This window comes from Emydura macquarii, unplaced genomic scaffold (assembly GCF_026122565.2).
Source record: "Emydura macquarii macquarii isolate MOO-44397 ecotype Brisbane River unplaced genomic scaffold, CSIRO-AGI_Emac_v2 contig_1253, whole genome shotgun sequence".
In the NCBI taxonomy this organism is placed as follows: Eukaryota; Metazoa; Chordata; order Testudines; family Chelidae; genus Emydura; species Emydura macquarii.
The window spans coordinates 25,638,227-25,652,930 of record NW_027131390.1 but is presented as its reverse complement, the minus strand read 5'-3'; the positions used below and the strand labels follow the sequence as shown (position 1 = coordinate 25,652,930).

The following is a 14,704-nucleotide window of genomic DNA, read 5'->3' as shown; positions in this document are numbered from 1 at the left end:
GAATGTGATGAGCATTTATAGAGACTTATAGAGACTACAAAAGAACAGAATCTAATATGAAGAAAGATCTTACTGTTACTTATTTTGTTTTCCCAATCTGGGAATGAAGAAATGATAAGTACACAGCCAGAGGCACAAAAAATGGAGATGAGCCCGGACACACACTTTTATATCTGTTATGCCCACTCTTCCTACCAAAAAAAATCCACATACAGGGTGAGGAGACAATGTAAAAGATAAATAATGTGAGATAATCACTGCTCCACTGGGTAGTGTGCTTGTTTATCATAAATGCTATGCAAATTGTCCAATTAATGGTAAAGGGTGGTATTAGACTACTTCAGGAGGGGGCAACTACCTACATCAAAGGGGACAGAACGAAATGGTTTGTAACAGTGTATAAAAGAGGGTGTCAGAGGGAAGAACTTTGTCCAGCCTAGGGGATAACGGAAAGTCCCGCCGTTAAGTTGTGCTGAGTCCATTGTAATGGAGCACTCGTATTTGAAGTGTACCGGTAGCTATTTTATAGGTCGCTTTCTATTGTGCTTAAACTGAAATAAACCTGGCCTGGGTGCCTTCGTTGCTCAGCTAATCCATGGTTGTGTCGATTTATTCGATCATGAGTGCCGTCTCAATTACCTGCGCAGAGCTGGGACAAAATCTACATGGGGACACATGTACGCAGCCTACACCGACAAGCACCAACACCGGTAATAACACCGATAACAAGTGGAGGGATAAAAAAAATTATGCTTCAGGATATAAGCCAACCGCTAACTGAGGGGGTTAGAAAAGAACTTTCCCTATGGGCCAGATATTATATTATTGCCAAATTCAAGTTTTCTTATACCTCCCTTTGAAACATCTGATACTGGCAACTGCCAAAGACAGACTACTGGACCAATGTGCTTCAAGAATGACCTAGAAGGATCACCTATAGGCATGAAAGAGGAATTCAATCTTTACTGTTAAGAATTCCAACAAGGATGTAAATAATGGAGGTTATGTTTGTTATGTGAATGAACACTAATTTACTTGAAACTGGACTGAGAGTATCAACTCATTTTACATAGGCCACTAAATTACCATCAGATGGTAACAACTTCTAAACACTATTGACCAGGGATGATGGTATCCTGTCTTTCGGCAGTGGCTGGTGCCAGATGCTTCAGGGGGAATGAATAGAACAGAGCAATTATTGAAAGATCCATCCCCTATTTTCTAGTCCTAACTTCTGGCAGTCAGATGTTAAGGGACACCAAGAGCATAGAGTTACATCCCTGACCATCTTGGTTAATAGCCATTGATAAACCTGTCCTCCATGAACTTCTCTAATTCCTTTTTAAAATAAATTATAGTTTTGACCTTCACAACATCCCTGGCAATGAGTTCCACAGGTTGACTGTGTGCTGTGTGAAGAACTACTGCCTTCTGTTTGTTTTAAAGCTGCTGTCAATTAATTTCATTGGGTGACTTCTTGTTCTTGTGTTCCATGAAGAGGGAAAATAACTCTTCCTTATTCACTTTCTCCACAGCATTTATGATTTCATAAACATGTATGATATCCTTCTTTATTCATCTCTTTTCTAAATTAAACATTCCTAATGTTTTTACTCTCTCCTCATATGGAAATTGTTTCATACCCCAATCATTTGTATCAGCCTTCTCTGTCCTTTTTCCAGTTCTAATAAACTTTTTTTTGATATGGGGTGACCACAACTGCATACAGTAATTCAAGGTGTGGGTGTACCATAGATTTTTATAAATGACATTAGGATATTTACGGTCTTATTATTTATCCTTTTCCTAATGGTTTCTAACACTCAATGTTTTTTGACTGACACTGCACATTGAGGAAATATTTTCAGAAGACTACCCACAATGACCCCAAGATCTCTTTCCTTACTGGTAACAGCTCATTTGGACCTCATCATTTTGTATGGTTAGTTGGGATTATGTTTTCCAATGTGCATTACTTTGCATTTATCAACACTGAATTTCATCCCCCATTTTGTTACCCAGTAACCCTGTTTTGTGAGATCCATTTGTAACTCTTTGTAGTCAGCTTTGGACTTAACTATGTTGAGTAATTTTGTACCACCTGCAAACTTTGCCACCTCACGGTTCTCCCTTTTCCAGATAATTTATTAATATGTTGAACAGCACTAGTCCCAGTATACATCCTTGGGGAACCCTGCTATTTACCTTTTACCCATTTTGAAAACTGACCATTTATTCCTACTTTTTCCTCCCATCTTTTAAGTAGTTACTGATCCATGAGAGGTCTTGCCCTCTTATCCTATTACCTCTTACTTTGCTTCAGAGGCTTTGGAGAAGGACCTTGTCAAAGACTTTCTAAAAGTCCAAGTAAACTATATCCACAGGTACTTGTCCATACATTTGATGACACCCTAAAAGAATTCTAATAGACTGGTGAGGCTTGATTTCCCTTTGTAAAAGCCATGTTGAATCTTTCCCAATATATTGTGTTTATCCATATGTCTGATAATTCTGTTCTTTACTGTAGTTTCAACCAATTTGCCTGGTATTGAAGTTAAGTTTACTGGCCTGTAACTGCCAGGATCACTTCTGGAGCTCCTTTTAAAAATCAGCATTAGATTATGTGGCAGATTGCCATAGGTCCCCTGCCCTTCTGGGTCCTCTCAGCGGTCTAGCCGTACAAAATAAATGAACTCATAGTCTTGACTCAATGCAATCACCCGTGCTCATTTATTTACAGTGTACAAATGCAAACCCCAGTCCAAACCGGGGCCACTTGGCCCTGAGGCTTTGGGCTGCTAATCCTTCCTTGGCCAGGAGGCAAACTGAGTAGCAGGGCTTCCACCCCCTCTTTGGCTAAGCCTCCCTTGGTTTCTCCATAGCTGGCTTATATACCCCTCCATCTAGGGAAACAGCTTTCCCCCATTGTCTCATTAGGCACAGTTCTGGAATGCTCTCATCAGCACCATCAGCTGTGGCTTCCTTGCTTGCAGTCTGGGACCCTGCTAGCCCACTTTACCCCACCCTAGGCAGCTGGGGTGGGGGTGACAGAGGCATGAAGGGCTAATCATCCTCTACTCTGCCACAGATTATCTATCCTGCTGTCATCTGGTACAAAGGTTGATTTAAGCAATAGGTTACATACCACAGTTAGTAGTTCTGCAATTTCATATTTGAGTTCCCTCAGAACTATTTGGTGAATATCATCTGGTCTTGGTGATTTATTACTTGGTGACTTATGTTTCATTTGATCAATTTGTTCCCTAATCTCCTCAACTGACAACTCCATCTGGGACAGTTCCTCATATTTGTCACATAAAAAGAATGGCTCAGGTGTGGGAATAATCCCCATATCCTCGGTAGTGAAGTCTGGTGCAAAGAAATTATTTAGTTTCTCCGCAACAGCCTTGTCTTCCTTGAATGTTCCCCTTTAGCACCTTGATTGTTCAGTGACCCCTCTGACTGTTTGGCAGGCTTCCTGCTTCTCATGTAATTTAAAATATTTTGTTGTTACATTTTGTGTCCTTAGCTAGTTGATCTTCAAATTCTTTTTTGGCCTGCCTCATTATACTTAAATACTGAATTTGCCAACTTATGCTCCTTTCTATTTTCCTCATTAGGATTTGACTTCCAATGTTTAAAGGATGTCTTTTTGTCTCAAACTGCCTCTATTACTCTCTTATGGTGGCATTTTTTTTTGATCCTCTTAATTTTTATTTTAATATGGGATACAGATTTAGTTTGAGCTTCAATTATGGTATTTTTGAAAAGTTTCCATTGAGTTTTCAGACATAAAATATCATCATAGAAGTTCAAACTCTTCCTTTAATAATCACAACTATGCCTTTTAATTTTCATTTAACTAGTTTTCTCCTTTTTGTATAGTTTCCCTTTTTGAAGTTAAATATTACTGTGTTGAGTTTCTTTGGTATTTTCCCCCCTGCAAGAATGTTATCTTTAATTACTTTATGGTTACTATTCCCGAGAAGTTCAGCTATATTCACCTCTTGGACCAGATCCTGTGCATCACTTAGGATTAAATCAAGACTTGCCTCTCCCTCTCTGGGTTTCAGGACTAGCTTCTCCAAGAAGCAGTCATTAATGGTGGGTAGAAATTTTCTCTCTGCAGCCTCTGTCCTGAGGTGACATGTACACAATCAATGTGCCCTCTAGCCTTCCCGTCTCAGCACTGTTAGTGGTTCCTTACGAACCCTCTTAGGTTCTCTTAGGTATACTCTTTTCATTCTTCATTTTACTTTCAGTGATGAGATTTCTAGGGTACTGGATAATGTATTTTATGGCAGGCTAAATTTTCATAAATAAATATTTACAAAGAGCAATTGCTTTAAGTAGCTGTGTTTAGCATACTAATGATTTAATGGTATAAAATAATAATATCAAATGTGATGTGATTAACTTTACAATCACTTAAAATTTAGGTGTTGGAATGGCAGTGATGTGTCTTATGTACTTCTAGCATAGGCTGCATTGTGGGCCCAGAACTGTGAATGGACAGAGCTCAGCCACCTGTGTATCACTGTCTCACTTCTTCTGGAACAGGCAGGTCTCTCTGAATGGTTCAGCGGTGTGTGTGCGCGCGTGCGCTGAAGCAGAGGTTGAAGACTGGGCATGCTAGGGGATGAGCATGGCCAGAGAGAAGGAACACTAGCCTCATTATGGCCCAGCAGAAATTACTCCCAATAACTCCGTGTAAGCTATATTATCTTCTGCACAGGCCTCTTTGGAGATTCCAGGAGGCAAAAAAAGTTGCCAAGTGGGCACCAAAAGCCAAATCCAGTGTAGAGGGACATGACATTTCTGTGGATGGCATTAGCCTCCTCTCATTCCCCAAGCAGAAGATGGTCCAATAAAAAAAATTACCTTACCCACCTTGTGTCTCATATCTGGAACCAACATGGCTACAACAACACTGCATATAGGATTCATACATATAGTATATATTAGAACATAGATAAATTACACCATCCAGACTCTGTGATATCAATATTTTTCCAACAATGGAAACTGACCTGCTGCAAGGCCCCTGAAATTTACCTCTGGTCAGCCCTAGGGGAACAATATTTCGCATTTTTGCATGCGTGTGTAAGTAATGATTTCTCTCTTTTAAACTAAGGTTCAGAAGTGAGCTTGAATATAAAACTTATTTTAATGAAAAATCATTAACTAGTGAAGTGTAAGAGTTTGAAGTAGGTTACTCTACCACAATGAGGGAAGAGCTAAAACAAAGAGTATGATTTGTAAACTCTGACTTGCAAATGATCATTAATACCTCTCCCTTCACTCTACCCTCACCACTGATTATACCACAAATAAGTTGCTTTCAGAGGAATTTTCTCTTTAGCCTTTCATTTGTTAGAAAGTTGCAAAGTTTACATTACAAAATACATTTTAAATATAAAAAGTTCCAAAACCACAGGGATCATTTCAGCTTAGTATGATTTCCCTATACCCTATATTTTAGCTCTAAAATATAATCTAATTTTAGTTGTTGTAAAAACTCATTCTTTGGATTTAGCTTAAGCAAGCATTTTTAGGTCCAAGCAATTAAACAGCAATATATAATTAAACCATAAAATACAGCATAATAGAAAATAGAGATGGAGAAGTCCAGTTAGTTCATGTGGTCCATCTTCTTGCTAGTGCCGAGTACTTCCCTACATTTTTGTTTAGTCCAGTTATAAATGACTCAAGCAATGAGACTTTTACTACTTCCCTTGGGAGATTATCCAATAGTAGAATAAATTTCACAACATTAGGAAAATTTTCTTTATATCCAACCATAGGTTTCCTTTGCTTATTTTCATTGTATTAATTCCCTGTTATATTCCTTTCACGCATCCTAAATAATTCCTCCCTATTTTAGGAGCCAGTTTCTTTCCTGTGCCAAGAGTGCCTGGGTGAGAAAGAAGCTGGTTATAGCTCCCTGATTCTCAAGCTGCCCTAACCTCAGAGCTGATAAAGCCTACGAGACAACAGCTGGCTCTGCTTCCTAAGGGATCACACATCAACTAAGATACACCTTTTATACTAGGGTAATGGGTGAGGCTGGTATCGGTGCACAGTACACAGAGCTGCCCACCTTACACCCATGTAACAATCCTACTACATGGTCTATGCCAGGTCAAATTTATACTATAGACGTTACTGTTTTATATTAGTATAATAGAACACTGCTTTATGCTAGTTATTATAAAAGTGAAATGGACTAGTATAACATTATTGTCCAAGCCAACCAAAATGCAAAAACATCCAGATGGCATAAATAATGAAAAATTAATTACATTTTGAAAACTCATACTTTTAATAATCTAATGTGTTATTTGTAACATATGTAAGACAATTTATTTTTAAACTGATTTTTACTTGACAGCATTCTTTCAGGATAGAGAATTTTTCCCAATTCTCATGTTTCTTTAATAATTATATTTGAATGACATAAAATGCTAAATAAAAAATAGGTTAATTATATCTTCTCAAAGACACACGAAGTGTGAGGATTTTAATTTGCTTTGCAAAGGCTGTGTGAAAGTATACAAAAGGAAACTGCACTTTCTTGTAACTACTTAAAAAAAGATTGGAACTAGGCAAATTTCACATTTCAGTTATATAGCTAGACAATGAACATTATTAAGTGAAAACAGTTGAATTATTAGGCTTTAAACAACAATTTATGTAAAAATATTTTCATTATTTATGTATTTCAGGTTGTTAAAGAAAAAGATATGGATATACTATGCTATTTTCTTAATAAATGATTATAGAATTATATTTATAATGAATTGTCACAGTCACTAATTCAACTGCAAAAAGACCAAGAGAGTATATCCTAATTCTGTAATAATATTTATATGATTTAATGTTAATCATCATATTTTGGCTTGCCCTAATGAAGGAAGCATTTTTCCTTGAATGCAGTAAACAGATTTTTTTCACTTATTCACTGGGTTTAAGTAAGAGGCAAGAAAAGTCCTCAGGACTAAACTCCAAATAAACTTTTTTGTAATTTCTTAAATTTTGCATTTTAAGCCTTCCCTGACCCCTCCTATGGAAGCTTTTCCTAATCTATCATACTCTGAACTAACATCAAGGCACTAATGAACAATGATCAAGTTTAAAGTCTCTCAGTCTCTGTTACAACAGCTTTGACAGCTCACGAATTAAATGTTCAAATTCAGAGAACTAATCTATAATAAAAGGACCTCAAAGTCTTGTGATGTTATCCACAAAGCAATGAAATTTACATCTCTGATACCTAGAAACGATAAAGCACCAACTTTAACATTATCCCATGATACTGTTATGGGCAAACATTGAAAAATTAATCTTTAAACTACAATTTTCTTTGCTCTTGTGGATTTCTCTGACAATCCATTACTTAATATCACATTAAAAATTAACCAGTTCTGGGTAGAGTGACACTGGTATGTACCAATGTGCCATACTGGCCCTTGCTCTACAGGTGATACTCATACTGTCTTCATCTAATCGTTAGCAGCATTTTTATTTTTCCAGTCAGAGCACTAGCGATGCATAGCTTTAATATTTGCTTTATAGAGTTTGAATACTGTTGTTTAGGGCTTTACACAGCTGTATTTTGGCAGAAAGATTTGTGATTTATGCTATTCTAAAATATTAACTAACTGAACAGCAGGAGAGATGGTTCCTCATCAGTCATAATTCAAAAGGTCTATCACATTCATTAGGATTTCATGGTTGAAATCATGCTCCTTTCTGAAACCTTTAATTATAAATTATGAATTAAACAACAAGTAGGAATTTGGAAGCTACTTTTTTTAAATTTCATCTTAAATATTGAGGGCCAGATGGTCATCCTTATTCCCCTTTAATAGTACCTCATTCCACGATTAGTTCCATTGACTTACACTGATGTGCTTTTCAAAAGTATTAAACTACATCCCTGAGCACCTTTATCTGATGTCTTGAATATTTCTGAGAATACAATAAAATGAGATTTAATTAATTAATTACATCTTTCCTTCTCATCTCTCCTGTATCTTTACTGCAACAATGGAAAAAGCGAGGATACAATGGTGCCTATCGGAGGGCAAGCTTAACTTCACCTTCCCATAATGCAACGTAATCAGGAATGGTTCACATCATAAAGGAGTTGCACACAGATTACTGCAGGTAAATTTTCCTAAGTAAGCAGTTATACAACAATCTTCTCCATCTATAAAACTTGCCATCTCACCCCAGCCTTTCCCATGACAAATGTGAGGAATTCATTTCCTTCATTCAATACAGAATCACCTTACTTTGTTATAACATCTCCTGCATCCATCCTCACATAGTTCCATTCCTATCATACACTCTTTAACAGTCTCCAGTGGTGATTCCATAAACTGAGTAAAGCTTTCTGGAGTTCCACAAATTTCAGTTGTCACACGTCTACTTTTCTCAGTCTATCTTCTCCCTAAATCATCTCATTGAGATCTTCAAACTTTCACTATCTTAAATACACTCAAGCTTTCAACTTACATATCTTTAAATGTCTTTAATAATTCATTCTTATATATCTTTTCTGCTTGTCTATGGCAAAGAAACTATGGCTTCATCTCAACTGCCTCAGTTATATTTCTCAAAAACAGAAATGCTTCTCTGAGGAAAAAGGACCACCAGCAAAAACAAATTCCATCTACTCTCTCTCTCTCACACAGAGACACACCTAGTCTCATCCTTTTTATCCTTTACCGACCCTAATCTAAACATCAGTTTAGTATTCTGCTTTACACTGAACCCTTCTTCTCTACCTGTAAATATGCCTTTTAACACCTTCACAACATGGCCCATGTACACAACTGACCTACTTCCTCCCCTGCTGCAATCCTAATTCATGCCTTCATTTCCTCTCTTCTTGATAGTGTAACATGCTCCTCCATGCCCTCCATAGGCCTCAGCTCTTCAAACTCCAGAATATATAAAATTCTGCAGGCCACTTCCCCACATATGCACTTCCAACCTCAAACAATTGTACTACCTAACCTAGTATTCACAGATAATTTATTTTTGTATTGAGTTCAAAATTGCTTTTCCTTGTTTTTAATATTTTTCTGTAGATTGTCTTCCTATTCCTTTCCAACTTTCTCTTCTCATATAGCCTGTCTCAATTTGTCCTTTCCTACAATCTCTCCACTATTAGTGTGACAAGTTTTCTCCTCAGCAGTGCCTCTCACCTTGTACCATCTTCTTATGTATCGGTGCATCACTGATTACTTTTCAAATCTCTTCTTTAAACTTATCTTCCACTATAGCCTTTGCCTGTCAGATTTTCCTCTCAGCATGTGTCTGTTTTCTTCAATTTATTCACTCATCTATACCACTACTTAAAAATGTGTGTGTGTATGCATGCACACACATGCACACACACACACTATCTACTATTAGTTTTCTTTGATTACCTAATTATGTAAAGAGTTTGAGGAACATTTCTATGAGTCAATCCCAGCAAATGCAGCATGACAGAAAGAGTGAAATATGTACCCATTTGCCTGAGAATGCCTCCAAAAGTCTACAATGCTCATTTTTCTGCCATTGTTAATAAAACCTGCTAACCTTTATATGTTAGATTAGGTTAGCTAAGACTATCTCTAGCACAATGATACAATTCACTTTGATTACACAAGGAAGCAAAAAAATATTTAACAGAAAATTATTCACCATCGCATAGCAATGTTAGTGCATAAATAGCATGATCATAATTAAGAGCTGCCAAACAGCAACTGCTCTCATCTGTGACTTTGTAATGGTATGAATGTTCTTCTCCACCAAATTCTGGAAGTTGCAGGTGCTTGCCACTTTTCAACATCATTCATGGGCACTGCATGGACAAGCAAAACCTTTCTGCTAAGTCTGAGGCAGCACAACTAAACAGGTATTAGGTGGACCAGAGCATATCTAATAGTATAAATGCATAGATAAGCTGCCTGTAACAAAGCAGGGCTTCTTCCCAGCTTGCAAAGGATCCACTGTCATGCACACAGTTTTATTTCTTAAAATAGGCAAAGCAAACAAAAACAGTTTTTCAATTCATCCTGGGCTACATCCCCAGGGGACTTTTTTCCTTTCTGCCGCTCAGGCTCTCATTGCCTCCCCTCCCTGGAGACTCTAGCAGTCCTGATGCTTCTATATCCTGCAGCTTCCTATTTCTGACTCACCTGGTGACAGTTTCTCTGTCTCTGGGTCTTCTTTAGGCCCAGATGCCCTCTTTTAAGATTAATGGGGGTCAGCTGACCAGGCACAGGTGCCCTGGTCCTGCTCCCTGTTCAAGGGCCAGCACTGCCTCATATTATGACTGGCCTGCTTAAAGACCAGGAAAAGATATATTTGTGCTTCATCTCAGTTGTGAAAAAGAGACACTCATTTATCTTCTCTCATTAGTTTAGGAAATACCAAGCTATATATCACTACTAAGTGTAGGAAAAATTATGATATAATATAATAAATATAATATATACATTAATACTAGCCTACAATACATCACTACTAAATATAGAGCAAAAGACTTATGCCAAGTTCTTAGCATGAAGTCTATATATAAAAATAGCCACATTTATACAACTCACAGGAGAGATTCACTGGGGAAATTAATTAATGGACAATGTATTAAATATTAATATGAAAAGTTTGGACCCACTCCACTCTGTTGTAGGTAACTCTCTGGATATAGTAAAGGTGTTTATTTGGTTGGAATGTTTTTCATATATTATTATTATTTAACCTGTATAATGCAGTAGGGTGTAGGTACTGGGTTAGGGCCTTACTGTGCTCCGGGCTGGGAAAACATATAGAGAGTGACAGTCCCTGCTTCAAAGACTATACAATCCAGAGGACAATACATACAAGGTGGAGAAGATAAACAATTGGTCTGATTGTGGAGCTGGCGAGAAAGGGTTAAAAAGTAGGATGCATGTGTAATGATTCTGAGACAATCAGAAGCAATAATCACAATTCTCCACCTGCCAAGCTATTCCTGACGCTATTAAGCGTTATCCACTGTATATATTTTTTTTTTACGTAATAATGAAGCTACTCAAAAAATTAAAGCATTAATAAATAGTGGCTTGATTTAAAATAAGTCTTAATAATATGAAATATACTGTAGATACATGTCTCATAGTAACTGTATGTGTAATAAACAAATCTCATTGGAATAAAGAAACTTACATTTTCCGTAGTCCCAGTGATTACATGCAGCCCGTCATACGTTGACTTGATATACATCCCCTAAAGAAAGAGTAAGAGAAGGAATAATTAGTATCTGTGGGTGGTTACTGCTTCAAAAAACTAGCTCTTTAATACTGCAATAAACAAACAATAGATGTTTGCACAATAATGTAGGAAGAACACTAGATAAAAGTCAATGGAGTTTCAGCAGATTAGAGCAGTGGTTTTTAACCTGTGGCCTGTGGACCCCAGGGAGTCTGCAGACTATGTCTAAATTCTAAATTTTATAGGGGCCCACAAATGAAAAAAGATTGAAAACAACTGGATAAGAGCAAACTGTGGCTGAATACAACTTTCAAAACAAAATTAAAACAAAAATATGTTACAAAACAATATAAAAATACATTTCTTTTTAATGCACTTCCATTAATTTCAGCATCATTAGATAAGAAATCTTTTGGATAGGATTTAACATGACTGGGGAGAAGGACTCATCTGGACACCTGAAACACACAGTAGTTTGTTACTTTACTAATCTGAAAAAGAACTAAAGTTGTCAGAGCCCAAGTAAAGCACAGAAATAGAGGCTTTAAACTTAAATAGCCCATACTCCAGAGGTCTACTGATTCAGTAAAAAATAAAACTAGGTAAGATAAAACCTGGCATGTCAGTAAGGTTCAGCAGTTAGCTCTCTTGCATCTTAGTAAGAGGGTCAAAGTTTCATATCCCACCCAAATACTTGAAAATCCATCTAATGCTGACAAGGTAGCAATGTGCTGTTAAATCATTATCTTTTGAAGAATTCTGATGTCCCTTCTGCTGTCTAAGACACAATTAAAAGCCTCACAACCAGAGCAGGGTTCTTCCCCCGCACCCATGGAAAATTTAGACTTGCTAGTTTAAATAAATAAATACATAAATAAATAAAAATCTGAAATACTTTAGCAAGAAATTTTATTCCAAAATGTTTTGCTGTACCTCCTTAGAGTTGTAGTCTTGGTGCTTCATGCTTCCGCCCGCACCCTCAACCACTGTTGTTCCCTACAGGCTATGTTCCCTGTTGGAACTACATCTCTCAAGACGAACAATGGGAAGCAGTGCACTATGGGAGTCACATGGCCAATATGTATGATAGGAGATGATCTCTATCTGGGAAACCCAGCCCATAGAAAATGAGACACAACTGAAGGACAAGTCCCATGAGGCACCACAGCAGCATACCCACATCAAAATATTTTTTTTTGGCCAAAATATTTAATTTAGTCTAACCCCAAATTGACAAACAGTTTAGATGGATAGTTTTCAACTAGCTCTATTCACATTTTTGGAAAAGGGATAATCTGTGTATCTATTCTAGCCAATATTCCTTCCCTCCAGTTTCAATAAATAGATTCCAGTTTTCAAGCCTGTTTTTAAGTTATTGTTGAATGCATAATATATAGCTGCCACATTGGCTGTATTACATTACTATTAACAAAATTACTGCTTCATAAAGTACTTTTAGAGTATGAAAGTCAACCTAGAAAACCATTTTACTCACTTTATACAATACCAACATCGGTAGGAGACTCTTGATAAAAGGAGGGGGGAAATAAATTTTTCCATAAATGTTGCAAAATCGTTCTAAAGTACCTAGGATATTTTACTTGCTGGGTTTGTTTGTTTGGGGTTATTTTGGTTTGTTAACAACTGTTCACAGTTTACCAAGGTATCTATCATTAAATTGATACTTTTGTCAAGTCATTTTGTTGAATAAATATTTATTAATCACAAATTATAATTTTAAGGAAGGAAGGATATTGACAGCAGCTGAACTGTTGCCAACTTCTGTGCTTTGCAAACTTCTTGTAATGTCCAGTGGCCAAGGTGGGCTAGGGGCAGTCCAGAACCATAGATTGAGTGAGTAGTTGTGTAGCCAGCAGGTCAATCTGTATTGGAGGCAGTCCAGGGCAATTGTAGTTCTCACAGAGGCCAGCAGCTGGGAGATGCAATCCAAGGGGCCAGGTCAGTGAGTTGCAGAGTCAAGATCGGGAAACACAGCACAGTAAGGTCGGATGAGGCAACAGGGCAACAAGGTGGCTTTCAGGCAAAGTAGCATGGCAAGGTGATCTAGGCAACGACCAGCAGGCAATGGTCTGTTGCTCAGACAGTTTCCTCTTGCTGTTGGGGCCTTTAAAAAGTCCAGGCACCCAATTAGAGTGTGTCTGTCCAGCCAATTGGGGTCCTGAGGAATGGATCCTATGGGCCTGTAGGCCTTTAGCAAGAAGGTTGTTGGTCAGGGGCAATATTTTGATGCATCACTGTGGCACAGTGGCTAAGAATGCCTCCTGGCAGGTCAGGATTCAATGGTAGGGTTCTGACACTTCTCTGTAACCCAATATTTCAAAGATCTCCATCACAGATGATTCATTGAATGTCTTTTTAGGAAGACTAAGGATTATAGTTGCTTTGCTATCCAGGGATCCACTATTGCAAGCTCTTACTCTTGTGAATAGTCCTTGTGACTCCAACAGAACTAATCACATGAGTAAGGATTACTGATCGCCAGATCAGGCACTAGGGATTCACTTTCAAACTACAAATGAGCCCACAAAAAGGATGAAATTTTATTGTATTCAACTTTCTTCATAAATGAATGAAATACGTTAATTTAATTGTCATGGTTAAATATATATGCATACGGTACTGCAAAATACTGTGATTCATAGAAACACTCTTTTCTTTTCCTGTTTGTGATAAAGGCTGTCATCTCTGCATTACTGTTGACAAACAGAAAAAGTAGAAAAAATGCTCTGGTATTTGGAATTCTGCTTCAGGATCAATTCTTAATGAGACCAATTCTTCCTTTGGAACATCACAGCACAAATGTCAACATATTGCAACATACCGTTACAACATGACAAAAAGTGATTTTGGAACCCCTATCCTTATTAGCAGACGTGCAGACTACTGATGTGCCCAAGAAAAACTACTATGATAGCACAAATTCCATGCTGGATAGTTTAGCACTACCAGGGTTAGCTGTACAAACAGGTTATGTCTAAAGGGGGATAAAACACCGTGGCTGGCACAGGTCAGTTGGGTTCAGTCTCCAGAGCTGAAAGAGTGCTGTATGGACGTTCAGGCACAGGCTGGAAGCTGAGCTCTGAGACCCTGATAGGATGGAGGATCCCAGAGCTTTTCCTCCAGCCCAAGCCTGAACATCTACACAACAATTTTTAGCCCCGCATCCAGAGTCCCACGAGCTTAAGTCAGCTGACCCAGGCCAGCTGCAGCCATGCCACAGGGCTTTTATCCCTGTGCAGACAAACACACAGACACCAGGAACTCTGGGTTCTGGTTTAAGCCAAGTCTCTCTATTTCTGGGGTTCTATATTTATTAGGTCTTTTACAGAACAAAATGCAGCTAAAACATATTAGGTTCAAGGCTTAGTGCTTCCTTCTGTCAGCAAGCATACAAAAAAAAATAAGAAAAAAAAGTATTAAGAGAGAAAAAGAT

General features: G+C 37.7%; 1 protein-coding gene across 1 annotated transcript in view; it reads right to left on the bottom strand.

Annotated features, from left to right (window-relative positions):
* The window catches only part of LOC137153984 (connector enhancer of kinase suppressor of ras 2-like), a 474,493-nt gene that overhangs the window by 235,383 nt on the left and 224,406 nt on the right, over window positions 1-14,704 (bottom strand). Inside the window, exon 7 of the mRNA XM_067549753.1 lies at window positions 11,206-11,265. Within this exon, the coding sequence (XP_067405854.1) occupies window positions 11,206-11,265 (60 nt within the window). The remainder of the gene's footprint in view (window positions 1-11,205; window positions 11,266-14,704) is intronic.